At 39.0% G+C, this 23,828-nt stretch overlaps 1 protein-coding gene across 3 annotated transcripts; it reads left to right on the top strand.

Moving 5' to 3' along the window:
- Nucleotides 1-9,721: 9,721 nt before the first annotated feature.
- phykpl (5-phosphohydroxy-L-lysine phospho-lyase) lies at nt 9,722-23,749 on the top strand. 3 transcript variants are annotated; one of them, XM_080841076.1, is made up of 12 exons: nt 9,722-9,833; nt 9,930-10,048; nt 13,014-13,173; nt 14,582-14,656; nt 14,746-14,833; nt 14,911-15,027; nt 15,130-15,212; nt 15,303-15,528; nt 16,651-16,805; nt 17,487-17,576; nt 22,579-22,709; nt 22,879-23,749. In XM_080841076.1, exons 1-12 carry the CDS (start codon nt 9,775-9,777, stop codon nt 22,938-22,940), a joined length of 1,365 nt encoding a protein of 454 aa, XP_080697202.1. In that variant the 5' UTR covers nt 9,722-9,774; the 3' UTR covers nt 22,941-23,749. The 3 variants fall into 3 exon arrangements, with proteins under 3 accessions (XP_080697202.1, XP_080697201.1, XP_080697203.1); XM_080841075.1 differs by having other exon boundaries at nt 22,864-23,749; XM_080841077.1 differs by having other exon boundaries at nt 9,790-9,833; nt 9,934-10,048; nt 22,864-23,749.
- The last annotated feature ends 79 nt before the right edge of the window (nt 23,750-23,828 follow it).

The following is a 23,828-nucleotide window of genomic DNA, read 5'->3' as shown; positions in this document are numbered from 1 at the left end:
TAGAAGTCTTGGGCAAAGGTTTCGTCCTTGTAGCGACGAGACCAAACACAGAGTGAGGGGAGTGCAGGTTATATAGGGAGCGAATCAGGTGTGTGTGATCATGTGATTGGGGACCTGAATGCAGTGCAGCTGGGACGGTGAATGATACTGATGACATGCAGCTGAGAGTATGAGTGAGAGTGAAACAGGTGTATGTGCTTGTGTGATTGGGAACCTGTCCGGAGCGGAGCTCAGCAGGAACATGACAATAGCCTCTACCCACAAAAATTAAAACATTTGACTTCAGACTCATATTAAACTACATGGAGTGAGTCAGTCCATTGCAAAGTAATTTCCCCCTTGTCTCGTCTTTATTGTTCTGCATTGCTCTGGGCCAGCCAGATCCAAGGTTAGGTCAGGTCAAAAGTATTGGGACACCTGATCATCACACTTATATGAGTTTCAAGCACATCTCATTCCAACACTACTCTATAACAGCTGCCTCTCTTGTAGGAAGTCTTTCCACAAGATTTTGGAGTGGGTCTGTTGGATTTAGTGCCCATTCAGCATTAGGGAATTTGGACAATGCTCTTGTGTGACTAGACCAGGCTTGCCGATGCCGTTAGAATGGGTCCCAAATATGTATAGTGGTGTTTAGTTCAGGGGTGGCTTGATTTTAACGAATGAACAAAGTGAGTCTGTGACGGGGCACCTGTGTGACCCGCCACTGCAGCCTGTAGGCTGCTGCTTTTGTGGACTGGGTGCAGGTGTTTTGGTGTGTGTGTGTGTTACATGTTTAATGTTCATGTCTTTGTTCAGTTAAAATCAGCACACATTCAATGTCTTGTCTCTGAAATGTTCTGTTTATTTAGTTTAACAATCATACATCATATTGTCATATTTCATACCGTTTGTCAACCGGTGTTTAGTGTCTAAGTTTGTGTTGTGAAGATGGCGCGATATATGGAGTTTATGTTTAATGAGATTTGGCTGCTTTATTATGTGTCGGCTTTGCCGGCACCAAAATTGCTACCATGTATAGTCTGTGTTTCCTAGTTGATTGGGAGTTTGATTGTGTAGGTATGGCTGCTGTGAGCCACAGGTGTTGGTGCCTTGCTGATTGACACACCTGAAATTAATGATTGGTATGAGCCAATTCAAGGTGCTTGTCAAGGCTACTTAAACTTACCTTTTTTCTTTGTTCAGGAGAGTTGCCAGTTTAATAGGACGTAAGTCCTTGGAGCTCTCACGATGGGCTAGTTACCTTGGTCCTTTTATTTGCTTTTGTTTTGTTTCGTAGTGAGAGTGATCGCGTTTAATAAGGTGCAAGCCTTACGAACTCTCACTGACCAGTTAATGGTCCTTTTTATACATGTGCTCTTATGTGAATTGCTTATTTGTTGGTGGCTTTAATGCCATGCATTTGTCCTTAGTGAAAACAGTTTTTTTTTTATATTGATTTAGTATTGTCAGTGTTTTTACTGCCTTTGTGCCTTCTTTCTAACATCTTCAACCTCCTGAGTCCTCTTATGAGTAACATCTTGCTCTAAGCGCGAAGGCTATCCCGACCTTTTACAGAGTCTTATCTTATCAGGATAACCCAATCAGCCAGCAAGATACGGGAACCTGTAACTAATATCATAGGTTGACTGACCTGTCAGTCTGACACAACGCGCGCACCCAAGACTATTTTGTTGCTATCATATGTCCATGGTTGCTATGGTAAACTCTGCTAAGTCTGTACGTGGAAAACATAAACTAATACTTTCCTTGACTGGTCCACACATGTGTCAATCATGACTGTAGACCAATGAGATGCAAAGATATCCGAGTGCACAACAGAGAAGGTGGGATGTAATCAGTAATTCACGTGCATTTGTTTTGCCGTTTAGCCACGCAAGTTTTAGACAGTTTTATAACGAAATGCAGTTGTACAACGAAATACATTTATTCTACATCATGGCTTCTAAAAATAAAACAGAGAATCAGCCCCAAAAAAGATTGTTTTTATGGGGTAACAGCAGCATTGAAAGAGCTTCAACCGTTGGATGACGAGAAGATTGAAATAGAGTCTGGTAGAATCAGAAAGCAGCAAAAGTCACGGAAGAGTATATGGAGAGATCACCGATTATTTATCTTCTAACTTTTGATTGGGATGAGATATCAGTTCCATTTGTTCAGGTGATGGTATACCCTTGGGGGCACACAATTTTATGACATAACTGGCCATTTCAATTCATTTTCCCACTTAAATCCACAGTAATCTAGATGCAAAAGGAAAAAGAATTAGGGGGTGCCTATATTTTGGGAAGGTTATCAACATCTTTCTAAAATTTGAGATAACATATATGGTACATAAGGTATTTTATCATAGCTTGAGGGGTACTCTGTAACATCAAAATGAAATTTGCCATCATACAATACTTAAGACTCAAAAGTAGGCCTTTACATTTGGGCATGGAATTTTAGGTAGAATTTGCCTAAAAAAACATCAAGGTTCTAACAGGTTAATGAAAATGGGTTTGCTGAATTTTTGAGGAATTCACTGTAAATTTACATAGAAACATGATAAATTGTTAGTATGTACATAAACCTTAATATAATGAGCTACATATTTAATTTCAGATTATCAGTGTAATTGTATTTACATTTGCATGTATTTTAGAAAAATGGAAAAATTATGTATAATAATAGTTATTTTCTGTAAAAAAAAATAGAAATCCATGTAATTTGTCATTATTGCCATTATCCTTAAAATAGCAGTCGTGTTTTTAATTTATAGTAAACCTACATTATTATACATAGTTTTGTATACAATTTCACAAAACAGAAAACCACTGTAAAAATGTAGAGTTATTAGCCTAACTGTAAAATGAGGTTGTTTTTTTTTACAGTGTAGGCTACATCCATGATCCCACTGTCACAAAGTTATTGCACTCAAAGCTCCCACTCCTGCACGTCTGAGTTAGGCTACATAACCTGGGTGTCCACCTCACATTTTATTCTATAGGCCTACTTTATATTTTGTAAAATTATGTTACCTTTTAGAGTGGTATAGTTTAAGATACAGCTCCGGTTAGTTTATCTCAACACGCCATCCGTAGTTTTTGTTTGTACTGCCAAAACTTCTAGGAGGACTCCAATAATGGCTGACTTAATAAGAGAGAAGATTAAAAAAGGCGATGCAAAGGTTGTACGGAAAGCCGACCAAAAGAGCAAGGTGTGGGAAACATTTGGACAAGTCGTGCTGTCCGATGACACCATTGCAGACTACGTCATGTGTCTTCAATGTGAGGCGCTGTACAAATAATATGATGGGCATAAAACAGGTACATCAAATCTGTTACGACATTCATGCCGTGGGTCTGCTGCGCAGGCAAACAAGTCTCCCACACCCGCCCCTGCGGCTGCGTGGCAGCCCTTAATGTCATCTTTCCTAAAAGGCACGGTACCACTCCATGCGAAGTCTAAATTAGTGGAGGACTTGGTACAATTCTGCTGCGCCGATTTACGCCCATTTGATATTGTGTCTGGGAAGGGCTTAATGCAGATGGCACAAGGGCTCGTAAATATAGGCGCAAGGTTTGGACAGGTGCACATTAACTATGTGCTATACCTCATAGGAAGACCATCTGCGATAGAGCCAAGGAGCGTGCCAAAACTGAAAAGGAGAGGCTAATAGAGCAGATAAAAAAGCCATGGAATCTGGAATAGGTATCACAACTGATATGTGGACCGATAGTTTCAACATGCGGTCGTACACCGTACTCACCTGCCATTTCGTGACAGAAGATTGGAAACTGTCAAGTCGTGTAATTTCCACATTGGAATTCGACCACACTCTCCGAAAAACCGCACCCAACATACAAGAGCAGATAACCAAGGAACTGCTTGAAATTGGCATACCACCTGACAGTCTGACAAAAGTTGTGTTTGTGAGTGATCAAGGCCCCAACATCAAAGCTGCTCTCAAAAATGACTGTTGGATCCCCTGCGCAGCTCACGTCATCAACACCATCCTCAAGCACACATTCGAGGAACGAGATGCGCCAGATTTCATGGGCGACGTAACTGACCAAATTAATCAGTGCAAACACCTAGTTGCCTACCTGAAAAAATCTGGAATCACGCTCAGCCTTTCACATGCAGTGGTTCAGGAGAGCGAGACACGGTGGAACACCAAGGCGGATATGTTGCATTCAATCGCGCGACAACACGGCCAGATCAGAGCACTGCTCCAAGACAAGGGCCAAGAGCACCGTATTGAGGGCATGCAGGTGGAGGTCCTCAATGCAGTTGGTGAATTCTTGACACCCTTCAAGCATGCATCTGCGGACATGGAGGGAGACCGATATCCAACCATTAACTCAGTGTTGTTGTGGTACCACAGGCTGCGAATGCACTGTGAGCCTAGGTGCGGGGACCCCCTGTACATGCAGCACATTCGCAGAGGGGCCAGCGAGCTCTTGGTTAACAAGATGACCATCTCCCTTATGCATAAAATCGCCACTTTCCTCTCCCCGCGCTTCAAGAGCCTAAAGATGCTCTCATCAGATGACAGTTTGGCAGTCCACGCTGAAGTCAGGAGACGGACAACAGACCTCATTCCAGTGCTGCAAGCTCGGGCTGCGCAAGGTAAACTGGTAGCCTTCAGCTAGCTATAGGCTACAAATGGTCTATATAATAATAATAATATAATAATAATAATAATGGCCAAATAGGCTATAATAGGCCTAACAACAACAACTACTACTACTAATAATAATAATAATAATAATAATAATAATAATAATATTAATACGAAGAAGAATAGGCCAAATAAGAATAATAAGATGGAATGACAAGACCTCATTTTACCTTTTAGCAGCAGAAGCAGCCGGCCCAAGCGCAACATACAGGCAGAAGAGATACCGCCAACCATGCATGACGCGAGCAATAGAATTCGGTGAAATAGCCTACTTCACATAGCTTTTTTCCAACTTAAACAGATCTAGCGTTTGCTTATACTTAACAGTAATAAAATGGTGATGCACTTTGTTTATTGTACAGAAGATGTGCTGAAAAGGCGCAGGATGTTCCTGGAATGGGAAGACACACACCTGACCTTATAGAGCCAGACGAAGTACAGCGCTACATACAGTCACACTTCTCGCTTGAGGAATGCAACGAAGACCTCCTTGGATTTTGGAGGGCTCGCAATCACGATTTTACTCTCCAGAGCTGTGCTTTGCATTCCTGCAAGTGCTTCCAGCGAGCGCGCGTTCAGTTCGGCAGGGCGCGTGTTGGAAGCGCGCAGAAATAGGCTAAACCCAGACACCGTTGATGCCATCCTATTTCTCCACAGTGCTTCCAAACAGCTGACATAAAACAGTGGACCAGTAGTTCTATGTAGCCTATCATTTTTTGAGTTTTTATTTTGTAGAAACCTAGTGGGCTACTTGTTATTAAGCGGCTGCTCCACTTTTCTTTAGACAAAATTGCACTAAAAAGTCGTTGTCATAGCCTATTATGGTTACATTGCGTTGATGTTTATTTATTTATTTTATTTTGTAGGAACCTCGTAGTCAGGTGAACTATTGAGTATGCTAGTTATGAAGTGGCTGTTCCACTTTTGTTTTAGACAAATCTGCGCTAAGAGTCTAGTTAATCAGATTGTCATATATCTGGGCTACATTGCCTGTGATACACTGTAAAATATTTCACCGTAATTTTACAGTAAATTACTGGTTCCTAATTGCATTCATTTCACGGTAATTTTACAGTAATTTATTGTAAATATTTCACAGTAATGTACTGTACATGTTTTACAGTAATGAACTGTAAAAATTTCACAGTAAAATGCAATGCAACTACAGCAGTATATTGTAATTTCACAGTTTAATGCCATTGGATTACTGTGATTTGGCAGTATGTAGCTGTGGAATTACATCGTCTTGCTGTATATAATTTACAGTATTTTTACTGTAAAACTTAAGTTATGCAACTAGTACATTATACTGTACATTTACAATTTAAGTACTGCACATTTGACTTGTTAACTGATTTTACCACACAAATGTGCTTTGGATTTGCTAAATTAAAAGTCAAAGCAAGAACAAAGACAATACTAATTTTAACTTTTTAAATTCATTACTCAATACCCAAATACATACAAATTCATGAAGGTTTAAAACACGTCATATTTATTATTCAATACCTAAATACATTACAATAAAAAAGGTTTAAAAACACGCAAAAAAATCAATACCCAATTACATAACAATTACTGAAGGTTTGAAACATGTCAAATTCATTACTCAATACCCTAACCCTAAAACTAAAAAACCCAAATACAAAAAGCAAAAGTTAAAAACACGTCAAATTCATTAATCAATATCCTAATACACAACGAAAAAAGTTTAAAACACGTCAAATTACACACAACACTCCAGAAGGTAGACTCTCCTAAATAAATCTGTCTGTCTTCAAACCATATAAAATATAAACAAAACTTCGGAACATATATAAACAAAAATTAAATGCAATTACAAAAAAAAAAAAAAATGCAAAAACAATTAAAAATGTACAATGACCACTCGAAGTCGACAAGCTTTCTCTGGAGTGTGCTGACATTTGCATTTATCCCTCCACGCCTCTTCTTCGAGCCTTGCTCTGGGTTGATGCCCAAGAAGCACCTGTAAACAATAAGCAAAGACAACTTTCAGTTTTACAGATTTAATATGGCATTGTTTATCCAAGGCACATGCACCAAATAAGTTAGTATTGAAAGCCAAGCAAGATTGATATAAGCAACGCAAATCAGGAGGCTAAAATTAGCTCCTTTGAAATGACATAGCCTAGTTGCTGCATCTGGAGGCTAACGTTTACTTTAACTTTCACGCTAATTTGTGTATTCTCAGTCGAATAACACACTCTATACCTGGACACGTGGAGAATATTAATTGAGAACACATCATTTGAGCTTTCCAAAACAACTATACATTACTTGTCTGTGAGGAAAATCTTGGCGGGGAAAATGGCTTTAAAATTACTTAGCTGGAGGCTAACGTTAGCTTACTATAACTGTCACGCTTATTTGTGTATTCTCAGTCGAATTACACACTCTATACCTGGACATGTGGACAGCATTAAATGAGAACACATCATTTGAGCTTTCCAAAACAACTACACATCCAAAACAACTATACATTACTTGTCTGTGAGGAAAATCTTCGCGGGGAAAAATTGTTTAAAATTACTTAGCTGGTTGCTGCAGCTGGAGGCTAACGTTAGCTTCCTTTAACTTTCACGCTAATTCCGAGTATTCTCCGTCAAATAACTAACACACTATGACTAAAATTGACATGTGGAGACCATTAACCTTAAATGGAAACTCACAATTAGAATTTTACAAAGATAAGTTTCTTCTCTGTGAGGCAAAGCTTCACGGAGAAAACAGCTTTTGGAATTTCTCAAAAAGTGGTTCTTTAAGTGACCTGACCTTGATCCAAAAGATCGTTAATTTACTAACCCAGACAACGAACGTTATTATTATAGAGTTGTGACAAGCTCTCTGTCAACCTTACCTTTATCTTCTATCTAGCTCATGTGCTGTAGTGTATCCACCTTCGCGCTCTTCTATCATGTGCTGCCTGCGTCTGTAGTCACCGTGGATCCAACTGTCTCTTCTTGAGCCCAGAATACAGCGTAGTTCAAGTGCAATTCAAATTTACAGTAATGTATTGGGTTATCTCAAAGGATGATTTGAATAGAGTATTTTACTGTAAAATAACCCTATACACTGCTGTGAAATCCCGGTATCGTTTTTTTTCACAGTAACTTACTGTGTCTACATTGATTTCACAGTAAAGTCTACATTACAACATGACATTGTGATTATTACAGGTAAAGCCTGTAAAGTAACATTACGATGATTTATTGTGAAATATATCAGTAAAATATTGTAAAACTCTGGTAACATTTTACAGTGTAGTTTTGCCAGTTAGTGCGTGTGCATCGCCTGCGCTATGTGTCTGTTTGTGGGAACATCATAGATAGACATAGGCTATGTCTTCCACGCATTTGTTAACAGTTCTTCAATAGCCTAAATAATTGCGTAAAGCTGTCCTTGTTGTTGTTGTTTGATGCAGACCTGCCGTTGAAGTTTCACAATAATGCGAATTTAGCACAAATCCTTCTCATTTAGTTAGCCTACGTGTTAAATTAGGCATAACCCTCAGCCCCAGGCTTATTATTTTATTTATTGTTATTATTATTTTTATTTTTGTGTCAAATTGGGCGGGTCGGGCAGGCCGCTTCAGAATTCCCCACGGGTCGGGCGGGGCGGTTTGGAAAATTTCTTGGGTCGGGTTGGGGCGGGTGTTAAAATAACGCCCTCTCGCGCATCACTAGTACCTATACCATACCTTCACATAAAAAAAAAACCTATAATAAATAATGGAAATCAACGGAGCAAAGGCTTACTCTGATATCGATGTAATGTTATCAAATGAGGGGTGAGAAGCCCCCTACCTCCCCTTGCTAATAGGCCTATTCCGTTAGTCCAGAGCCAAATCTATTCTTGAGGTTCCAAATATTTTCAAAGCAGTTTGTCTTTGAATGTGAGGAGTCGATCGAGTTATTTTATGTTCCATCGTTTGAAGCAAACCTTTCAGCCCTGGCATTGGTCTCCCATTAATAACTTCACTGGAAGGGAAGTCCATTTTCTAGGCTCTCACACGCCCCCTTCAGTGAGGCAGAGGTTAGGTAGGCCTATGCCTTCCATGCTTTTTCACTGTGGTTTTATGTCTAAATAGCTTCTACACATAGGCTACGTGAAATACACTACCTAGCCTATTCTATGGATACAAACGACATAATAAAATACAAATATAAATTGTAAAATAAAATACGAATATTTCAGGGATGACAAACAATGAGAATGCAAAAGGCATGCGCTCAACCCAGTGTGTGAGGGATTGTCGCTGCCTCATCTCACGAGTCTCCTCTCTGTATGAACAGGACATGGTCAAATTAAGCGATTTTGATTATAAAAATGTTTGGGATCATTGTAATCATATAAAAATTACATTTAAAGTAGATACATAGGCTATTAGTATGTATTTTATTTTATGTATATGTAGGCTATTTCATTTTATATAATGATGACGAGGCGGAATTACGCGTTGAAACGCACCGTTACGTCCCTTTAGCAAAAAGATAGAAAACATTTTTCACAACGGTCCTTCATGCCGGCTGTCCAGCGAGATACAACGTTACAACACTTAAGGAAGCTGCTCTCGTTTTACGGTAAGCAATCTGTATAGGCCTATGATAGACCATCAAGGACAGATAGTTGTAAAAAGAGCACCCACTATTCTACTCATTCGTGTCACCCATCAGCAGGAAAGGGGGGCTTCGCTCCTGCTGTAGCCTACACCTTGCATTTTTTAAAGCCAACATTTTAACTCTCAATCTCAAGAAGGTTGAATGACTATTAAAAGGCCTGTAGCTAGTCCTTTTAGGTAACATTTTCTTTATGTCCCAGAATTTATACAGAGAATCAAATAGCATTTGATTTTTTTTTTTCCCCAGAGTATACCTATGGGAGCACTTACAGTTTGGTAGATGAGGGTTTTTTTAATGTATTCTATAATTTAAAAAAAAAAACTGATGATGCGCCTCGACTTTTATTTTGAAAAATGACGAATGTCGGCCATATTGAAATATTCGCTGGGTTCACACACAGATAAAATCAGAGCAAGTTTAGCTGATAGCCTCCATACTGGATAGTTTTTGCCATCGGTTGTCCTCATCATGGCCGCTGAACTTCACAGTAAAGAAAACACGCTGGTAATGCGGAAAAGATTGATTGGGTACGTTGCTATTGCGGTTTAAGTACTGACATGGTGACATGTTAAAAAACAAAGGAAGTAATGAAAACCTTGTGTTCTGTCCTGTATCCTCTCTAGGCAGTCCTGTCGCCTCTTTTTTTCTCATGACCCGATTAAAATCCTAAAGGCACGAGGACAATATTTGTATGACGAGAACGGAATGGAATATCTGGATTGCATAAGTAACGTACACCACGGTAGAGTTTCCTTTCCTCTTTTATTTTCAATGAATAGCTTACAACTTGTATTAATATGAGTTGTTCACATGTCACTGCTACAGACAAGTTTGGTTGCAAAGCTTTTAAAGCGGCAATACGGAGTTCTCTTCTAAAACTAGTAAGTTAACTACCTAAAAGGCATGCAAAAACCTTGCAAACACCAACAACAGCCCAGCTGCCACTGATAGAAGCTTGCCAACATACTAACTGGTGTCTTTTGGCAGTATAGCTGGCAATCTCGTGCGTGTTAAAGCTTTTCTCCCAGCTTCTTCTTCTTTTTGCAGGGTGTTCAAGCCCGTTACACAGACCTACATAGGGCATATCTTGGATGGCCAGTGGGGAAGACACATGTGTTTATCTGTCCTTCACATGACCATATGCAATCAAAATTAATTTGAGAATGGTACCAAAACTAGTTGCCTATAAAACCATACCTCAAAAAGTGTGAAATTGTTGCCTAGTTTTACTTTAAGGTTATTTTTCCTTCGGGGGGATCCTCCAAGAAAATGCTGGGCGGGCATTTATTTGCACTGAGTGACGTATTTACAGCCAACGTGTGTTAAGTTTCCCTCTAGACCTGATGCGCTGCCTCCATTCACACACACACAAACCAATGCCGCTATGACCAACACAACATATACACTGGGCATTTGAACTGCTCATTTAAAAGAACTACTACAACAGCCTATTCTTCCATCTGTTTTACCCACGCATTTCTCTATTCTGCACTGCAGCCATCGACACATTTATACACCTCTTTTTACTAAATAAATCAAATGGTAGACTTCCCCATTTAAACTGTAAATAAGTAAATAATGTATAACTGTTAATGGCATTTTGTAATCCGATCGAATATAGTGGAGACTGCCAATATATAATGTCAACTAGGGAGCATCCTAAAACGAATATGCAAGGTGACTGCATAATTATAAAACAAATATGCCAGGTGACTAAAGAACAACGAGAGAGGCAGACGTACTTGAAGCTGACAAATGTTAACTTTAAAGCCCAATTATACAAGTATTGTTATATTTTTACTACTAGTTGTTGACAAGCTGATGGATATGAACCAGCAAAAACAACGGTAAAATGATGTAGACTGACAAGGCAGAGTAATATCACAAGATTATACACAAATCAAACATCAACACAGGCAAACATCAAGCAAGCGCAACACAAGACATAGCAAGTCAGTAAATAAGTTATTACTGACTAGTCCAACCGATAGAAGGCCAAGTTGGCATCTGACATGCTTCCTTTTGTAACTTAATGGCCAACGAGTTAAAGCCTCAGTCATGATGCCCATACAAAGAATACTGCACCAGCTTCCTCTTATAGCTAGCGCATGGGTCTAGAATAGAATATATTTATTCGTCATTGCACAAGTACAACGAAAATAAGGTAGCAGCTCTCAGACACAAAAACAATACAAATATAGATTGGACATATCGGATATATATATATGTATATTTACACTATAAAAACACAAGACATATAACACAACAGAGAGACAAATACGGGTCAGTTTTTTGCATTATTAAGTGCTATGATGCCTTTGGGATAAGAGCTGTTTCTCAGCCTGTCTGTTTTAGCTTTGAGGGTCCTAAAGCGTCTCCTTGAGGTCAACAGGTGTTGCCATAAAGCATTATGTAGGTCTTGTGCCCTGTACCCCACTCTTACATATTGCAATACCAGGTGTGCTGTGGCAGTGGCATAGACACCATTCTTTGTATTACAAGTCAGTACCACCAAAAGGATTCTGAAGCTGTTATTTTTGAGGTAAAATTGTTACATAGTGTTACTTTAAGAATGGGCTGAGAATGTGTCAGTTCAATATATGCTTAAAACTATTCCTGTCTTCCTACCTGAAGTTACTGTGGAGTTGGAGCATCAACCTGCTGCTTGCTCATGACTCATGAACTCATCAACTGACGTAGGACACACATACACACAATATCAGTATCAGTATCAATGCGCGCCGCACATAAACTAGTGCCATTACAACACAGTTACTAGGCTATATCTAAACCCTGATGATGTTTTCGATTTTATCGTTCGTTTCAAGAGCATGTGACTAGCGTAAAGTGAATTATGTTATTTCTTGTATGTCACAATTGTCTGTAGCAGGGCTAACATTAGAGATTCGTTTTGGAGATTACGGTCAGGGATATAGGCCTGGCAGTCTCCACTCCATTAATAATGCCAACTGCAAGTGTGAAGGTAATGGTAATGGTCAATTATTTAGCAGACGCATAGCAATGTGTAGTTTGGTCGCTGCAGAAAGTGAGAAAATGAGCAAGAATTTAGTAAAGATATTGTCCATGCCAAGAAAAGTGTCATCCTGAATTATAGACTTAACGGGTTGTTGTATATGCTATTCTGAGTGAATAATTAAGGTGCTATACATTTTGCATAAAAACACCAGTTGTGTGTTGGATACAATGCTACAATAAGTTTTAATAACTGATTTATTTGACAATATTTTATTTAATTTATTTCGATGTTACAGCTAAGATGCAGGAATGTTAAAATGGGCAAAGAAAGGCACAGTGATTTGTATTTTGAGAATATGATTGCTCCTAAATGCTTTGTTGCACAAAAAAGCGTAAGTTCAACACTTTCTAATGAAATGTTGTCCTTGTCTAAGGAACGACTTTGTGAGCAAAAAATACTAATAGGTGTGGAGTTGGACACAGAGATGGGTGCAGATTGTGAATAAGATGAAATTTGATGTAATTTCTAAAAAAAAAATAATACTTGTTGTTATTTTTGGTCGCACAGGCAAGCAACTACAACCATTTTTGACAATAAATACTCGGTGCAAATTTAGTTATAACAGTGTTTTAATATTTCATTGTGACTCTTTAAATTAGTTCTTTGAGCCCCAACATTATAGTTCTTATGAATTGATTGTGTATAAATGTGTTGTTTTCATTTGGAACAGTGGGACATTGCCATCCTGATGTAACTCAAGCTGCTGCATCTCAAATGGAGCTCCTCAACACTAACACCCGCTTTCTACATGATAATATAGTCACCTACGCAGCTCGCCTTTCTGCCACTTTGCCAGATAAGATTTGTGTCTTCTACTTTGTCAACTCAGGGTAAGGCCACCTTAGGTGAGAAAGTGTGCTCTTCAGCCAAACTTTGTTGCACTTGCAATATTGTATGTATGTATTGTTTTGAACACGTGCTGAATTAATTTGTTTTGTATATATGTTTGGAGCTGTTGGAGAGATTCCCCAGCAAAATAAATAATCATATATTTTTCTAAGAAAGCCACCATTTCCCTAAAACGTGGGCTGAACGTATTGCAAGTCCCTCACATGGTAGATGTACAATATGTAAAAACAAACATAATATGGTATATACATGATACATAAAAAAAACTCCTAGTGGGTATACAGTGTGCTCAAAGGGTTAGAAGGTACAGAAAACATGTAAGTGGTGGCAATTATATAAACTAGAAATTTGCGTTTGGTCGATTTTTTTCTTCGTCGTTACAATGCTAATTGGTATTGTATTTTATATCGTTGGAAAGCCTGTTTATTTACCTTGATGTCCAACTGAGCAGCACAACTGATGATGTGGGTAGCGCTCAAGTAAACAATGCACTCACTCTCAGAATACAACACCATGTCTGGTCTCATAGACCTCATCATTTGCCATCATGCCAGTTAATTCATTTCCCTTGATTTATTTGAGAAGCAGCTGCTGCTGGTCTAGTTCCCTTCTCGCCTGCGAACAAAGCTAGTTACCATCTTCCTCCTCTTCCTCCTCCTCCGCAATGTAGCCTAACCCCGGTTTGCTTAGTAACATGCAACATTGCTATTTATTTCTGTTAATGACTCATTTGATCTTCTTAATTCAGTTTGAACGTTCCAGATACTAGTTAAGGCAAAGCCAATGTGAAATTTTGTCACCTGCAGCTTCATTTAATACTTAAGACTATAATTTAAGGCAAAAAATGTCAGTCTGCTTAATTTCTCCTGGTTCAGTATGGATTGCTTAAGGAATTGATGTGCTTTGGCAACACATTCAAGTGTCTTTGCATTCATTGAGTTGTAATGTTAATAGTATAGTGTTTTACTGTTGTGCAATAAGACTAGTGGTTGTTGCAGTTCAGATATTTCAATCTGTGTGTCTATATTTCTTGTCAACACTGAGCTAATGATGTAATGTTCACCCACTCAATGCAATAGAATACATATTGTTCACCAACATTTTGAAGAATTCTTAACTTGGTATGTTGCTAAAGAGTGAATACACTAAAAACCATGCTGAATGCAATTGTTTAAAAATGTAGTTTTGAATAATCTTACACTATTACTTTGCTATTTGCCACTTTCAACATAAGGCTCATGTCACAAGCATTTGTTATCACTTCCTACCTTTCTAGCCTCCGTCAAATGTATGTGCCTTTTAATTCATTTTAATTGCAGCATGCTTGTCAGTCGTTTGCCCAACACATGGATTGTGTGTAACATGATACTCTCTATTCTTTATCCTAAGCTCTGAAGCTAATGATCTTGCACTCCGACTTGCCCGTCAATATACCCAGAATGAAGATATCATGGTGCTGGAACAGTAAGGACTTTTTTTTAGAATATCAAACGTTTTGCAAAGACTATTCTTCAAAACTGAGACCAACAAACTGTTTTGCCATTTCTCTTCAGTGCATACCATGGTCACCTCACTTCCCTTATTGATATTAGCCCATACAAATTTAAAAAGCTGGGAGGCCAAAAAGAATGGGTGCATGTGGTACGTCATCTCATCTCAGATTAAGAAAATATTCTCTAGTCCCACTACTTTTATTGAATGTGTATTCATTTATGCAGGCACCTCTGCCAGACACCTACAGGGGTATGTACAGGGAAGATCATCCCGACCCCGCACAGGCTTATGCTGACACTGTCAAAAGTGTGATTGATCAAGTACAAAGCAAAGGCCGTAAGGTATGAACTCAAACCATTCCAAAGATTCATGACAATTGTTTTGTTTCAACAATGTTGCTTCCTTTCTACATACTTACTTTCTTTAAATGTTATTGTGAATAGATTGCTGCGTTCTTTGCTGAGTCCTTGCCTAGTGTTGGAGGACAGATCATCTTTCCCCATGGATACTGCCCAAAGGTGGCGGAGTGAGTATAAAAGATTAGAGTAGAAAATATCAGTGCAATTTTAATGTTTTAGCTTTCAGTATTTACTCTTTGAAATATTTACCCACATAGATATATACGAGATGCTGGTGGTGTATACGTAGCTGATGAAGTCCAGACTGGCTTTGGTCGAGTCGGGAGCCACTTCTGGGCCTTTCAGATGCAGGGGAAAGATTTCTGTCCTGATATTGTGACTATGGGCAAACCTATGGGCAATGGTCATCCACTGGCTTGTGTGGCCACAACAGAAGCTATAGCAGAAGCCTTCACGGGCAATGGGGTGGAATACTTCAATACAGTTAGTTTGTCATTTTCTCTCCTATTTACTTTCATGGGCATTTAAATAGTCATTGAGTTGATAATGTTCTGTCAATACATCGCTGTTAACTTTGTGGGTAGTAGTATGCTAACATTACATAGCTTGCTCAGACACCTCGCAAATCCCCTCAGACGTTTTATTCAGTTACAATAACAGGTTTTTTTTTGTATTGCTTTGCAACACCCACAACCGTCGAAGAATAATAAATGAAAAAGAGTCCGTTGAGGCAAACTAAAGGACAGCATTGGAATGCTGTGTCTGAAAGTAACTTTTAATCATGTCTCCTGCTAAATGTTAGCCTGACGATGTCATACTCATAATTCTAGTCAGAATATGAGTCTGAGATCGGACAATTGGGCTGTGATTATGGGGCGTGTTTCAACGAACCAGGAAAGAAAATTCCTCTTCGCTGAATTGGATACCTAGAACCAATCAGCGCAACGTAGTATTACCATCTGACAGATTAAACTTTTACCTGCTCCCGTAGGAAGGACGGCAAAAACATCTTTTCAATCGACAAATGCCTTGATCGCGTTTCTCTGTTCCTCTTTCAAAATGAATGCGCTGTCAATATCTGCTGAGATATGCCTGCTCACGTTACTTAATTAGCACTCAAGGCTAGAAGCTACCATTAGTTTCAACGATTATTTTGGCCAACGCGTTAGCATAACCGATCAATAATGGTCTAGAGTGCTTTAGTTAGAACCTAAAATCCTCGGCAACACTGGTTTTGCGTATACACAACTAACCGAGTCAATGTAGACATAAAAAAGTCGTGTAGATAGCTTAAATCATATAAAATATGTCCCACTAAGCTCCCGAGACGGCGCCATCTTTGTTCGATGTATATTCCGGTATATTTTATCTATATCTGTCCATCAACGTATAAAGCCCGCCCTTACAATTTGATTGGTTTAGATTGCGTTTCAACCTTTTTGAAACGTTAAATCTCTCCCAACTAACTCGATTCCAGACTGAATCTCCCAGCCCAAAAATGTTGTGGGCGGAGTTCAGGCTGGTATCCAGGCTAGCTAAATGTTATTTCAGAAAAATTAAATATTGTATAGTTATTTCCTCGTATTGCTGCTTATATTTATGCAGTTCGGTGGTAATCCTGTGTCCTGTGCTGTTGGACTGGCTGTTCTTGATGTCATAGAAAAGGAGGATCTCAGAGGAAATGCCACTCGGGTTGGGGGCCATCTAAAAGAACTCCTCGAAAAACTCCAGAAAAAACACTCAATAATCGGCGAGGTGCGGTAAGTGCTGTGAATATAACATGAGGTTACAATTAAATAAAGTGTGTTTGCTTATGTAACAGAGAATAGCAGTAAAGTAAGTAAAATGCTAGTGACAGACATGTGGACGCATAGGTTTAGTGTCTTTGCTTGCATTCCTGCCTTCTATGTCCAAAGATGCAGGTTCAAGTCCAGTGTGGTGTTAAAGAAAAAACATATTTAAACATAGGAAATGTTAGTCAGTTTTGATCGTATTACCATTTTGATCATATTTCTGGTGGTTCAGGTGCAATCTGGCAGACGAAGAGAGATTACAGACAACTAGCTATCTAGACCACATTCCGCTAGCTAGTCCATACATTTCAGTTATACACAGGACAAAGATGTTTGTTTTCTTGTGCTGTTGATTGAACATCCAAGCTTGGAAGAGGTGTAAAGGCTGACTCAATACCAGATGTGTCTGTGTAGTATCCATATGCAGTTAACATTTTTAAACATTGCCTCCTATTAAGCGCAACCTGCAGGAAAATCAAAGAAATTCTGGTAATACGCACTGTGGCATACCAGCCCACTTCGAGCCCTGGCTCTCAACAACGTTGAAACAACTCTCAGCAATAAAAAGTGTATGCCCATTAAGTCATTTCGTTTTTCTTGTGTTTGTGCCTGTAAGGAATTGTGATTTTGACTGCTGTGTTTTTCTAGGGGCGTGGGGTTATTTCTTGGGTTTGAGATGGTGAAAGACAAGACAGAAAGAACCCCAGCTACATTGGAGGCAGCACATCTGGTTCAGAAGTAAGATCTTTATACTGATATAGGTAGATATGCTAGATACTGATATGGTGGATACAGAAATATTTATGCAATAATGAAAGCATTAGCACAGAGCAAAGGTTCGTAAGGAAACCAGCATTGATGTAGGAGCTCAGGCAGTGCATTAAGCAGGATTCAACACGACTGATTCGCAATATGAATTTGAACACAGCATTTGTGAGGAATAAGCTCTTATACCTTTGGCCTATATTGGGACGTTGGTGAGCATCTGTGGCTTTAGCAGTGTGTCCCGGACCATTGCCATTAGTTGGACCCAGGGGTGGATTTAGAGGCGGGGCCAGGGGGGCCGAGGCCCCTCCTCTAATTTGATTGGCCCCTGATTGGCCCCTGTTCTGCCAATCACCTGGCGAGAAAGCCAAGCGGAGAATTAAATGATCACTGCTGCAGTTCCACCCCTAAACTGTTGGTGGCAGTGCGCCGGTTGCGTCAATACAAGTGAATAGAAGAAGAAGCGTTCTGTTCTGAATCTCAAATGGTGCACTTGTACCCAGAGGTTACACAGAGCGGGAAATCTACTGTATGGAGATATTTCTGCTTAGTAGACTATGCAGATTCTAATTAGGCTGTTGGATATGTCCAATGTAAGAAGTGTGATGTTTTAATGAAATATGATTCATGCAACTCTCGTTCTCCACAACAACATGGATTAAACCTCGATGGTTAAATGTAAATAGTTTCAGAACGACTGTCGGCTTGCAAAAAGATCTTCAATGGTAAGACCTATCTGTTGTGCCTCCACTGGGGTATCATAAAACGTGAGTTTTATTAAAGCATAGCGTGTGTAATGTGTAGCTATTTCATTCCGTTTGTTAACCTTTCCTGCTGTCTGTCTCAGAACGTAGTTGGAGATTGCAGGGGAGTAAAATGCTCCACGGCCGAAGTAGATTAGCCTACATGTTTTTGACTTTGGGGTTAATTCCCTGTCCTTTACGTCTGCTGCTGGTTAGTAATTACAGACAGCAGGAAAGGTTAACAAACGGAATGAAATAGCTACACATTACACACGCTATGCTTTAATAAAACTCACGTACTGGTTAACACTGTTACAGCACATAAATGTTTGTCGCTACTGTCCAAACTATGCGTCACCGTTGTCACTTCCCGTACGTGCTCTTCTTAAAGGAGCCGCATCATTTTACTAAACGTTCTTGCAATGTGAATCATTTATTTTAATATGCTTATTTGCCTTATTGTGCACGCTTGTGCGTTTAACAACACTTGTTTGTGTGAGAGAGCATTTAGCTGTAGGTGCCCCCGTTTAACAAAGCCAGGCTATTCATAAAAAACGTCAATGTGGCATTAGTAGCTATGAACAGTTGAGAAATTGATTCCGTCGGGCTCAGTTCGCATTCGAAAAAAAAAAAATTTGAATGGCTGTCAGACTCGGTCCGGGCTCGGTTACTATTCTGTCGGACTGGGCCGGGCTCGGACAGAAAAATTCGTCCCGATCCATGCTCGAGTGTGTGTGTGTGTGTGTGTGTGTGTGTGTGTGTGTGTGTGTGTGTGTGTGTGTGTGTGTGTGTGTGTGTGTGTGTGTGTGTGTGTGTGTGTGTGTGTGAGAGAGAGAGAGAGAAAGAGAGAGAGAGAGAATATGTTGTTGTATATTGGCCTACAGTTAAAAGCTGTTGCTATCTTTTATGTTTTGTGTGTTTTATGTGCCCTTTATGCACACTGAATTAAAACATATATATATATATATTTATATATATATATATATATATATTACAATTACTGATTCATGATTTTTTTATTTCAGTTTCAAAAGGGATACTGAGTTATTCATTGTTGCTTTTGGATAGTTGACTAGAAGTAGATGTTCTTTACTGTCAGTATGTGTGTATTGCCTTGTCGCAAATTGATGTTTATTTAAGCAGCGTCATCACTGGATATCAGATGGTGATGACACTGTTGGCCCCTGAAGGTTACATTTGGCCCCATTGTGGCCCCTGCTTCAGAAAAATCCTAGAACCGCCACTGGTTGGACCCCTTTTGCAATACTTGGATGTGCACAAACTTATTAAAATTAATTTAAAAATGATTTATTTCTAGCAGATCCTTCAATTTCCACCTCTTGCTCTGCTCTTGATGTATACATGCACAAACATCCCAGTCACTACATGAAGTAAAGTTTTCAAAATGAAAGGTTCGCTTGAGCGGTTTGAAACTGTGCCCTGCAAAATATACCAGTAGTTCAATTACCAGCGTGTTGGGGAACTATAACTGCTTTTCAATGTGAACTTACTGTCTCTGCTTTGGCATGGAATGGGTGGGGTTTGGAGGGGCAAGAAATACTGTTGGCAACGCATCTCTGAACAAGGGGCGTGGCCGGATATATGGGGAAAGGAAGAAAAAATCCCACCGAAGCCATGACCATGCAGTTCAATGGGATTCTCATCCACAAAGAATCTGCATCATTAACACTTGATGAGAAACTACCATAGCAAAACTGGACACTTAAAAGATGGATTAGTGTTCTGACATTTTATTCTAAATGCCCTTTCCATGTCACGTCATACATTGTAAAGTTGTGGACGGCAAGTTTTGTATTGTAGTAAAGAGCCTATGCTTTCAATCTGGGGCAGAGGAGGAGGGATTGGGGGTCCATGCAGACACCCATGGTCTTGTCATTGGCATCATTCTTGTCCTGCACGAAGGGGCCTCTTTAACAACATGGGCCTGCCACTCATTATCTAGCAAGTTGTCAGCCTTGAATATACAACCACGGAAAAAATTAAGAGACCACTTCAAAATGATCAGTTTCTCTGGTTTTACTTTTTAGTGGAATGTGTTAAAGTAAATTGAAAAGTTATGTTCTTTTATTCTATAAACTACTGACAACATTTCTGCCCAATTTAAAATAAAAATATTGTCATTTAGAGCATTTATTTGCAGAAAAATGACAATTGGTCAAAATAGCAAAAAAGATGCAGTGTTCTCAGATCTCGAATAATGCAAAGAAAACAAGTTCATATTCATTTTTAAACAACGCAATACTAATGTTTTAACTTAAGAAGAGTTCAGAAATCACTATTTGGTGGAATAAAAAAAATTGCTATTTTGACCAATTGTCATTTTTCTGCAAATAACTGCTCTAAATGCCTGAAACAACACAGAAAAGCCAAATCTGACATTATTTCACACAAATCTCTTAAAGTGGACCGGACAAAATTATTGGCACCCTTTCAAAATTGTAAGAAATAATTGTATTTCAATCATGTAATGCTCCTTTAATCTTAGATGCTGGTAATATAAAAATCACATTTGCAACCAGTTAAAATGGAGCAAAGTTGACTCAACCTTTGTGTTGTGTGTCTGTGTATACCGCATTGAGCATGGAGAAAAGAAAGAAGAAAAAAAAGAATTGTCGGATTTGAGAACCAAAATTGTACAATCTCAAGGCTACAGGTCCATCTCCAGATATTTTAATGCTCCTGTGTCCACTGTGAACAGTGTCATCAAGAAGTTTACAGCCCATGGCATTGTCACTAACCTCCCTGGATGTGGAAGGAAGAGACAAATTGATGACAGAATGCAACAAAAGATTGTTTGAATGGTGGATAAAAAACCTAGAACAACTGTCAAATAAATTCAAGCAACCCTGCAGACACAGGGTACAACGATGTCAGCTCACACTATCCGTCGCCTTTTGAATGAAATGAGATGCTATTGGTAGGAGATCCAGGAGGTCCCCACTGCTGACACAGAGACATAAAGAAAAGCCAGACTGGAGTTTGCCTAAACCTTCCTGGGGAAGCCAAAATCATTCTGGGAGAATGTCTTGGGTCTGAGTCTTGTGGACAGATGAGACTAAAGTAGAGCTTTTTGGTAAAGCAGTTTATAGACTTCAAAGAAAGGAACACAGTCCCTACAGGCAAATATGGTGGAGCTGGACCGATGTTTTGAGGTTGCTTTGCTGCTTCTGGAACCCAATGCCTTGATTGAGTGCATGGCATCAGGAAATCTGAGACCTACCAAATAATTTTTGGGCGCAATGTAGGGCCTAGTGTCAGAAAACTGGGTCAGAGGACATGTGTCTTCCAGCAGGACAATGACCCATAGCACACTTCAAAAAGCACCCAGAAATGGTTAAGACAAAGCACTGGAGAGTTCTGAAGTGTCCGAGATTAGTCCAGATCTTCATCCCATGGCACAACTGTGGCATGATCTCAAATCAGTAGTTGGGAGAAGGCACCCTTCAAATGTGAGAGACCTGGAGCAGTTGGCAAAAGAAGAGTGGTCCAAAATCCCAGTAGAGAGGTGTAAAGACACCTCATTCATGGTATCCTGAAGCAATTGATTTCAGATATTTGTATTTCTTTATTGTTAAGGGTGTTCTACACATTATTACGTTGAGGGTGCCAATCATTTTGTCCAGTCCATTTTTTGAGTTTTGTGTGAAATAAAGTCAGATTTTACATTATTTCTCAGATTTTTTGTGTTTTTCCAATGCAAACTAAATAAATAAACATGTGAATACAAAAGCATTTGAAATTGCAACAATTTTCTGGGAGTAGTGGTTCATTATCTGACAGAAGTACAGGGGTGCCAATATTTTTGTCCATGACTGTATATATATACACTCACCGGCCACTTCATTGAGTATACCTGTTCAGCTGCTCATCTTCGCAACATTAGATATGGTTTTATCAGGCAACTAGTTTTGGTATCATCTTCAAATTCATTTTGATGGCATATGGTATGGGGGATCATTTCTTGGCACACTTTGGGCCGCTTTTGAGCATCAATTAAGCATCATTTATATGCCACAGCCTAGCTGGGTTTTGCTGCTGACCATGGCTACTTTCAGCAGCATAACACGCCATGTCACAAAACTCATATCATCAGTGCACTACAATTAAATGGTCACCACTGTCACCTGATCTCAATCCAATAGAGCATAGTTGGGACATGGTGGAACAGGGGATATGCATCATGTCGATTAATGTTGTTTGTTTGCACTTAGGTTAAAAGATGAACGGATCTGTGTCAGCACTGATGGTCCTTGGGAAAGTGTCATAAAATTCAAACCACCTATGTGTTTTAGTATGGAAGATGCAGAGCGGGTTGCCAAGGCAATTGATCAGATTCTTAAAGGTAACAGCAGTGCCAGTGGGTCTAACTAGATATTCTTTATAATATACACACAATTTAGCTTTTCCAGTTAACAGCAATGTAGTAAATAGTTGGGATTTTACTAAATGTTTTCACAATCTGAAAATAATGTACAACCATTATTCACATTGTTTAGACGGCTCTTTTTCAGAATGGTCCAAGGATGAAATTCAACAGTCTTTCATCGAGGATCATCTGATAAACACTTCATGATGTTGAGGACCAATGAATTCACAGAACTGTGGTTGTACAAATCGCCTGTCATTGTCGATTTTTTTAAAATTCTCATCCTCACATCAACAATTATCTGCTACATTAAATAACAACCTGTTGTTATGAAGACAATAACTTTCTTTTAAATGTACTGAATGTAATTATGTCCCTGTATCCTGAGCTAAAGCTAAGAAAAGCTTTAGCAACCTTCTTAGAGTAAAAAAATGACTTTGGAGTACTGTGTCCCAGCCACAGATCAACATTGTATTGATATGTCGAAAAAGGAAAAGCTGGACTGTTTGGACAGAAAAACAATTGCTTAAACAGTTACTTTAAAGCAAAGATCACAGGAAGAATACCTTTCCAAATAGGTAATGGATATATTATGGACCAGAACTGTGTACGTAAATGCATACTCTGCAGTACTGTACACTTAATTACGTAATTTTACTTCTTTGTATCCCTCTGTTTTATATAGAAGATTACTCCTAAAATTGTATTTATAACTATTTGCAGACCTCCAAGATACTGCAAATGCTACTGATAACTTACAGTAGTTAAGCAAAGTCATCTCCATTGATTACAACTGTTTTATCATAACATGGACAATAATGCCAAATAACTTTTTTTAACTTTTTTGCAATACTTTACATTTTTTGTCTCTCGCAACATGTGAAAGACCCTATACACTTTGGATCTGGTTATTTCTAAAGGGTTTGCCACTTTTCTTCTGTTATGATAAAAAAAACTGTTCACCATGTATGTTAATCATGTATGTGTCTTCTTTACTGATCACTCCACGTGTTCAAATAAACTCCTTTTCTGTTTAGAACATGTTTTATTTTTTACTTCACCAAAATGGTAAAAGTCCTGAAAAGAGAATGCAGA

Source organism: Sprattus sprattus, assembly GCF_963457725.1.
Source record: "Sprattus sprattus genome assembly, chromosome: 6".
Taxonomy (NCBI): Eukaryota; Metazoa; Chordata; class Actinopteri; order Clupeiformes; family Clupeidae; genus Sprattus; species Sprattus sprattus.
The sequence above is the reverse complement of the archived record's forward strand: the minus strand, read 5'-3'. Positions and strand labels throughout refer to the sequence as shown.

Coding starts and splice junctions, on each gene's coding strand:
- phykpl (XM_080841075.1), top strand. CDS start 9,775: ATGGCCGCTGAACTTCACAGTAAAGAAAACACGCTGGTAATGCGGAAA. Junction 15,529..16,650: donor GGGTGGAATACTTCAATACA/GTTAGTTTGTCA, acceptor ATATTTATGCAG/TTCGGTGGTAATCCTGTGTC. Junction 16,806..17,486: donor TCAATAATCGGCGAGGTGCG/GTAAGTGCTGTG, acceptor GTGTTTTTCTAG/GGGCGTGGGGTTATTTCTTG.